At 49.6% G+C, this 7,570-nt stretch overlaps 1 protein-coding gene across 5 annotated transcripts in view; it reads left to right on the top strand.

The window, feature by feature from the left end:
* Window positions 1-1,579: 1,579 nt before the first annotated feature.
* Window positions 1,580-7,570, top strand: part of SP2 (Sp2 transcription factor) — a 29,841-nt gene continuing 23,850 nt past the window's right edge. For 2 of the 5 annotated variants that reach the window (XM_033846979.2, XM_033846977.2), the window contains exon 1: window positions 4,782-4,867. In XM_033846979.2, coding sequence (XP_033702870.1) covers window positions 4,861-4,867 — 7 coding nt within the window. In that variant the 5' untranslated portion in view covers window positions 4,782-4,860. Of the gene's footprint in view, window positions 1,705-4,781; window positions 4,868-5,105; window positions 6,510-7,570 lie in introns of those variants that run through there. The other 3 variants (XM_033846978.2, XM_073797388.1, XM_019924962.3) reach the window with 3 other exon arrangements.

Below are 7,570 nucleotides of genomic sequence, written 5' to 3'. Positions count from 1 at the left end.
CAGTCTGCTGTGGGAAGCCTGGGCTCAGAGAAGCAGACAAGGAGCTGCGGTCTCGAGGTCAGGAAGGGTGGAGAGGGGCTGAGTGCAGGGGAGAGGCCAAGGTGGAGAGAGGATGCTGTTACCCAGGCAGTAAGAGGAGCTGGTTGGTAGGAAATGATTCCTTGGAGAGGCAAATGGTTCTTTTCAAGGAGTCTTTGTAGAGGCTAGAACATACTCTGTTTCCAGGTGAATCAGGGCACAAGCCTGGCAGACAGTGGGCACTCAATGAATGCTTGTTAAACTGAATTTCCGTGCTTGCCTTCCTACTCCAGTAAGATTAAAAAACCCGGCATTCGCTTTTGGAAATGCCTTGGACGCCCCCTGGTGGCGACACACAAAGGCTGAGGGGGCACCAGTGCCTTCCATCCTAACTGGTTCCTGGGGGGGCTGCCCTTTCCTCCTGAGTCTCCACAGACCTCATCCCAAGGGGACTGGGAGCAGGAAGAACCAGGGAAAAAGGAAGAACCCTGTGGGGGAAGGATGAGTGGAACGTCCTTGCTGGAAGATTCCATGGCAGTTGGTAGAGGACAGCCAACCGTCTGGGCAGGGGAACCAGGGTGCAAAGGGAGTTGATGAGTCAGTGTAGGACTGGCATCCCTGAGCAGTGGAGAAGGAGGGGTGGTTGTGTGTGTGCACCTGCGGTGTGGAGTGGGGTAGCTGCCACAGTATAATAGGGAGATACATTTTACAGCCTCTGTTAATTTTTCATGCTCAGAAAAAGACTAAGGAAACCTGGATAATTGAAATCAAAGATGGACCTGGGAGAGAAAAAAAAAATGGTTCATTTAAACTAGGTGGAAAGAGGAGAAATGAGAATGTAGAAAACCAAAGGAAGAAAAGGGGAGAAGCAGAGGCTACTGGGAAAATTCTTAAGGCAGAACGTGCAGCCTTTAGAAGACTGAGTTGGCTTCTTCAAAAATAACAATAAAGCTTGGGTTGTAGGGGTGAGTGAGGATTAACAGATAGTCAAGGGCTGGGACATTGATATTCTTCTAGTTTCTGGACATCCAACACCAGCTGCACCATGTGGTTCCTTTCATAGGAGGCCCCAGAAGGAATGTGGAGCTTCTTAAGGGCAGACTGTGGTTCTGCAGCCATCCCTCCCTCCTTCTGGTGCCCTAGGCATCCTCAGGGATAGATGTTCACTCTCTGGTACTGATGAATCAGATGGGGGCAGCCACATGCAGAAAAGAAGGACAAGGAAAATGTCAGGAAGCAGGAAAAGCATGGGAAAATGAAGAGGGAAGGGGTTAAGAGGCAGACAGGGAAGGAGAAGTGAAGTGGAGGTGGAGGAAGCTGGGCTTGGAAGAGAAGGGAATAAGTACAGGAAAAAGGTTAAAAAGATGCAGTCATTCAGTCAGTCAGCAAACATTTACTGTGCACCTACTATATATCAAGCAATGTGCTGGGAGTGGAAGGTGCTATGGTGGACAAGACAAACACGGGGATTTTAGGAGTGGCGAATGGATAGCTTTATAAATTAGAAATGGGGAGAAAGTGACAACTTAGAACAGGAAGAGGCTGAAAGCATTGGAAACAAGGGAAATATCACCGAGGGAGAAACTGTCTCCAGATGCACCCAGGGAAGAGACGTTTCTCCTGGTTGGTGCTGAGACCCACAGCTGGAACCACCTGTTGGCTCTGGGGCCACGGAGATCGAAGCAGGTAGGATGGGCAGGGGAGAAATTCAGGACGGGGAGGGACAGGAGTGGGTAGAGGCGGAGGGTACAGATGCGAGGCTTCACAGCGGTTTACTTGAGCACCACCGTCGGAAGATAACTTTGGGCTGACGAGTGGTTCTCTAATTTGGCTGCCTGTTGGAATCACCTGAGGAATTTCTTAATACCATCACCAGGGTTACACTTCCAGAGATTCTGATTTCCTTGGCCTGGGATGGGACCCAGGCTTTAAAATTTATTAAACGCTCACAAGTGAGTCTAAAGCGCAGCTAGGACAAAGCAGACATTAGGGGCCGGCTGCCCAGCCTCTTTCCTCTCTGTAGAGTATGGGGGCATCTGTGGGAAGCAATCTGTGGGAAGCAAAACTGTGTGGTGGTTTTAGGGTGTTGTAACTGAGGCTCAAAGACACCAAAGGTCCTGACAAAAGTATAACGGGGTCCTCTCCTTAGAAGATGCTCCCTTCCTCAGCTGTGCCTCTGGTAAGAACAAGAAAGATGGCAGGGAAGAGCAATTTAAATTACTCAGAACTGCTGGCAAATTCTTCTACGTTTTTGCACCCTGCGTCCCCACCCACACACACGCAAACTTTTTCTTTCCCCCCAACTTCTGCTGTCTTCCTGATGGGGCCTCTGGGGTAGGAGAAGCACAGCTGCCCCAGCTTTCATCCCATAAGAGGTTTGGCAGCTGCCCGGCAGGATATTCAACCCCACCTCCCTGGCCCCCAAATCCCTGCACCCTTAAATAGCTGAGTCCCAGAACCCGGGTGTAGTCCTTGGCTTGACAGTGAAGCAATCTTAACTTGAACAATGGCCTGGGAACAGAATGCACGGTCTATATAAACAAGTCCTATGTAGAGGTAATTGTATGCAAATATTCATTCTTTAACTCGGCATACATTTCCTGTTGGTCCTCTAGTATGGGCCTCTAACCTTCCACTGCAGCTCACAGTCTAGTAGGGAAGTAAGAAGTAAGAATAAAAGTGTGCAATGCAGTGTGAGTGAGTGAAGCCCTTTGCATGTGCCAAGAGCAGCCCAGAGAAGTAAAAAGCTCTGGCTCAGCAGGAGTTCAGACTTTGAGCAGGTTCGTGAAGGATGCGTAGGAGTTTACCAGGAAAAAGGAAGGAAAAAGTAGGAAGGGAAATAGAGACATGCGTAAGTGTTTAGGAACTGTGGAATCTTTTCTTGAGGCAAAAAGGTAGGGTTTGTGGAAGGACAATAGGGTGGCAGAGGGAGGTAAAGCATGAAAGGTACACAAAGAGTGTGAAGGACATTGTTTGCCTAGAAAGGAGTATGGACTTTTTATCCAGAAGGGTGCAGGGAGCCAATGAAGGATTTAACTAGAGGAGTGATATCTTTTGAAGTCTTGTTCTTTCAAAGGCTAAATCTGAGAGGGGTAGACTGGAAGAGACTAGTAACATTTATTCAACAATTACAATATACTGGGCATTCTGCTCTGTATTTTATCACACCAACCCTTTATGATAGTGTTCTTCAAACTGCCAGTCATGATCAAGAAAAGGAAGTGGTGGGAGGGATAAATTAGGAGGTTGGGATTAACATATACACACTACTATATATAAAATAGATAACCAACAAGGACCTACTGTATAGCAAGGGGAAATATACTCAATATTTTGTAATAACCTATAAGGGAAAAAATCTGAAAAGGAATATCCATCTATCTATCTATCTATCTATCTATCTGGATCACTGTGCTGTACACCTGAAACTAACTCGATATTGTAAATCAGCTAGACTTCAATTGAAAAAAAAAAGAAAGGAAGGAAGGAAAGGAGGAAAGAGGGCGGGAGGGAAGAAAGAATAAGATAGGACAGGATAGAAAACATCAGTCCATCACGCGTAGGAAGGGTAAGTATTGTTTTTGGAAAGTTTTATCATACACTCACAGGAGTGTAAGTGTACTGGGTCAGGATGCAAATATATTTCTCACTGTGGGGTTATGATTTTTTTAAAAAAAAGGAAAGCCACTGCTCTAAGATGTAGGTGTGATTAGCCTCATTTTACAGATGAGGACATAAGGCGCACGGAGTTTCGGTACCCTGCCTCTCTGTAAGTAGGCTGTGCGAGTTTCGAGCCCAGGCTGGTCTGAAACCAGAATGGATTCCTTCTCACTAACGCCTTCCAAAGTTACACAGCCATAGGGAAGATAAACCTACCCGGGTAGCGCCTTGGCCAAGTGCTGAACTCACAGCACCTCGTTCAAGGAGGTAAGTGGGACAGAGGCCAATTCTGTCCACCCGAGGCGCTGGTTAGAATGCATATTCCAGGCGTGCCCCACACACGGGAGGCGGTCCCGGGAATCTACTTTTAGAGAGCCTCAGGTGATTTTGGTGCCCACGTTAGCGGGGAGATGCAATAACCAGGTGAGGATTAAGAGGGGTTTGAACTGAGACGGCGAAAATACTCCCCTCTGAGAGGTGTCACTTAGCCCCAACTCCCGCTATTGTGTCTGACTCCAATGCCTCGCTGTACAAAGTCGCCCGGAGGTTCACCTCCCTCTCCAGAAGCGATGAAGGGCGAGAGACTAAATTAAAGACTGGTGGCTTTCCACTCAACAGGCACTGGGCTCAGTGACCGAAGACCGAAAGGCCCCTGCCACACCAGGGCTACACTGGATTGAAGCGCAAAGTAGATGCTATTTATGGGGCATTTTTCGGCCTCACCCTGATGACTTCTGATTGGCTTTAGGGCAGATCTATCACTCATCTTCTGGGTTAGAGGTGGGTGGAAGGTCAACCACGACCAATATAAAACCACTCCTCAGCTAAGCCCCGCCCCATCCAGCTTCCTGTTGCTGTCCATCAACTACCTTGTAGGCGGGACTTTGCCTCCCGCCAGTTGGCTGGCGAACATGTCGTTCACTCTTCAGTAGGCTTCCGGTTGGCGCGCTCTACCGTCCATCAGTGACATTTCACAGTTCTATTGGCCAAACCAACGTCGCTCTAGGTGCCTCTCTTTGATTGGTTGGTGGTGCTGTCGGTCCCCAATGTACCGAACTCTTATTGGTGAACGCTGCCGTCGCTCGGGCGGTGGCGGGCTCCGGGATTGGCGGGTGCTAAGCGGGCGGTGTCAGGCTCTCGGTGGCGGCGGAGGCGGCGGAGGCCAGGGAGGAAGATGTCGTAATGAGCGGTGGGTCCTGGCCGCTGCCGGCGGGGTCTTCCCGGCTCTCAAGAGTCGGGAAGACGGGCAGAAGCCGCAGGGAGGAGGAGCCGGGGCTGGGGGTTCCCCCCTGGGGCCGGGCCTGGCGCCGGGGCCCGGCTCCGGGAGGGGCGGGGAGGGAGGATTCCCGCCCGGAGGAGGAGCGGGGCTGGCCAGCCAGGCGGAGGCACCCGGAAGGGGGCGTTCGACTCCCCGCCCCCTCCGAGCCCGCTGGGCTGGAGGGCGGCGCTTCCGGGGGCTGGCGAGAGGATCGGGCACCCGGGGCGGGCCTGGCACCCCCTCTGCCCGGTGGCCGACACGCGTCAGCGCTACCAGGCCCGGGGACGTTGCCTCGGTCTGCTCTGAGGAGGCGGTCGACGTCCTGTGCGCTTGTTCTGTGTTCGGGGACCCTCTTGCACTCTAACTCTAGGTGTCCATCCGCAATTCAAGGTTCTCCCGTGTGCAGAGAGGGGCGGGGGAATGCTTGAAATTCCGACGGCACCAACCACATGGGCACTGCTGGGTGTGGAAGCCAACCTAGTTAGCGATGTATCCCAGTCGAGAGATGGTGTCAGGACACGAGGGCACTCCCTAGGCAGATGACCTCTCGCCTGAGACTGCGGAGTGGGCAGAAACCTCCTTTTAATATTTTCACTTGCATCCTTGAACCTCCAACTAGATTATCTGCCAGCTCTTTGCAGAATTGTGAAACGTTTAAGAACTTGTTGACAGAGTTCCCAGCCTGTTACCAGACATCCCAGGCGGGGGAGGGAGGGGACTGCTGAATCCCAAAGGCCAGGAGCAAACCTAAGGAATGATAGAAGAAATAAAACAAAATGGATACTTACTTTCTTCCTCCACCCCACCTTCGTCCCCATTACGGTTCTCAGCCTCCTACCCATGCTTCTTGGCTTATGTTCCTGGTGGCTTTCTAATTTTAGATGAAAAGGAACTGCGTCTTCTCCTCTGGGCAATTGAGAAACTCGTCCTCACTTCATTCCTTGGTTTTGATTCCAATATACTGTCATGTCTAATTGTTTCTTAATTAACTTGATCCAGAGGGACTCAGTCCGGCTTTTCTCAGTGCACATTCTCCCGCAGTTTGTTTCTTCTGAGGCTACTTCTTGCTCACTTATTTGTTTTCTTAGAAAAAGGGAGGGAGGGAGTTCTGCTTTAAACAATTGGCCCATGGTCCCCCATGACATGGGTTTCGTTGCAGATAGAAGGGTGATGATTGTTGCAAGGTACACTGGCATGCACTGTCTAAAACTTGCATGCTGTACCAGAGAAGGCACTAAGTATCACAGTGGAGGGCTAAATGTTGAGTTGGTATTTTGGATAAGAGTTTTTGGGCTAGAAAGTTTAGGGTGTTGGCCAGCTCACAGTTAGGCTTTGCAGGGAATGGTGGTGGAGTCCACACCACAGGAGTAATTTTGATTTGATAACACAAACCTGGTGTCTGCAATAATGAATATAACTGCAGTGTCTTGTTTTGTTTTAAATTCTTGTGTGCGATGAAGGGGGCGAATCTGTCAGACAACCTATCAATTGGGCTGATGATGTCATTGTTCCAGTGGCTTCTAACAGGCATTAATACCTGTTGGAAATGGATTCTCATTGGCTGGGGCGATTGGTAAGTTTTCTAATTCTGGTTCTTCCACTTGGTTGTACAGAGGCGTAACCTCTTTGTTTAAAAGCAGCAACAACAGGGCTTCCCTGGTGGCGCAGTGGTTGAGAGTCTGCCTGCCGATGCAGGGGACACGGGTTCGTGCCCCGGTCTGGGAAGATCCCACATACCGCGGAGCGGCTGGGCCTGTGAGCCATGGCTGCTAAGCCTGTGCGTCCGGAGCCTGTGCTCCGCAATGGGAGAGGCCACAACAGTGAGAGGCCCGCGTACTAAAAAAAAAAAAAAAAAAAAAAAAAGCAATGACAACAAAAAAAAAAAAGAGAAGAAAAAAAATAAGCTGGTCTGACATAATTACGAGCCCCCTGAGCTAGGCTGCTAAAGACACAGCCTCTTTGCCAAGGAGACCCAAGTAGAGTTAGTTCATAATTGGAACGTCACCTGACTGCTCAGCAGGGAGAACTGACTCCAGGAGGAAGGAGGAAGAGTTTGGCCTCACTGTTGACAGCACATAGACCGGCAGGCTCTTTTCTCTCAGATTCTATTAAGTTTGGGCCTCTGGAGGCTTGTCAGAGGAGAGAAGAAGCTTTAAGAAGATTGTGGCAAATGCCTGGGGGAAGGAACCTCATGGCATAACAGCAGAGAGGACAGTTCATTTTGATATCTTTGGCCTTGAAATTTCTAGTTCTTCTGTTGATGAATAGCAGCCTTTCAGAGAAGTTGCATAGTCTCTTGTACCCTAAACAGTTCTTTGCTATAGGTATGTGATCATTCCCAAGCTTGCTTTACGCAAGTATTGCCCAACCAGGGCCTTTTTGAAAACATTTAAGCTTGTTGCAGCTAACCAGTAGACCCTGGTATTGGCTTGGGTTTAGCAGTCTTCTAGACCTTGCCCACTCCCATCTATATGATGGAAATGTAGCATGTTCTTCTAAGACTTACCTTTACCCCTTCTCTGTAGACACGCAAATTGGAAGCCTTACTTCCAAAGATTGAAAAACTTAGGAATTATTTTGGAGGAGATGGAACAACAGCCACAGAATGAAAGATGCAGAGAAACACTGGGTGTG

The sequence above is a fragment of the Tursiops truncatus genome, chromosome 20 (assembly GCF_011762595.2).
Source record: "Tursiops truncatus isolate mTurTru1 chromosome 20, mTurTru1.mat.Y, whole genome shotgun sequence".
Taxonomy (NCBI): domain Eukaryota; kingdom Metazoa; phylum Chordata; class Mammalia; order Artiodactyla; family Delphinidae; genus Tursiops; species Tursiops truncatus.
The sequence above is the reverse complement of the archived record's forward strand: the minus strand, read 5'-3'. Positions and strand labels throughout refer to the sequence as shown.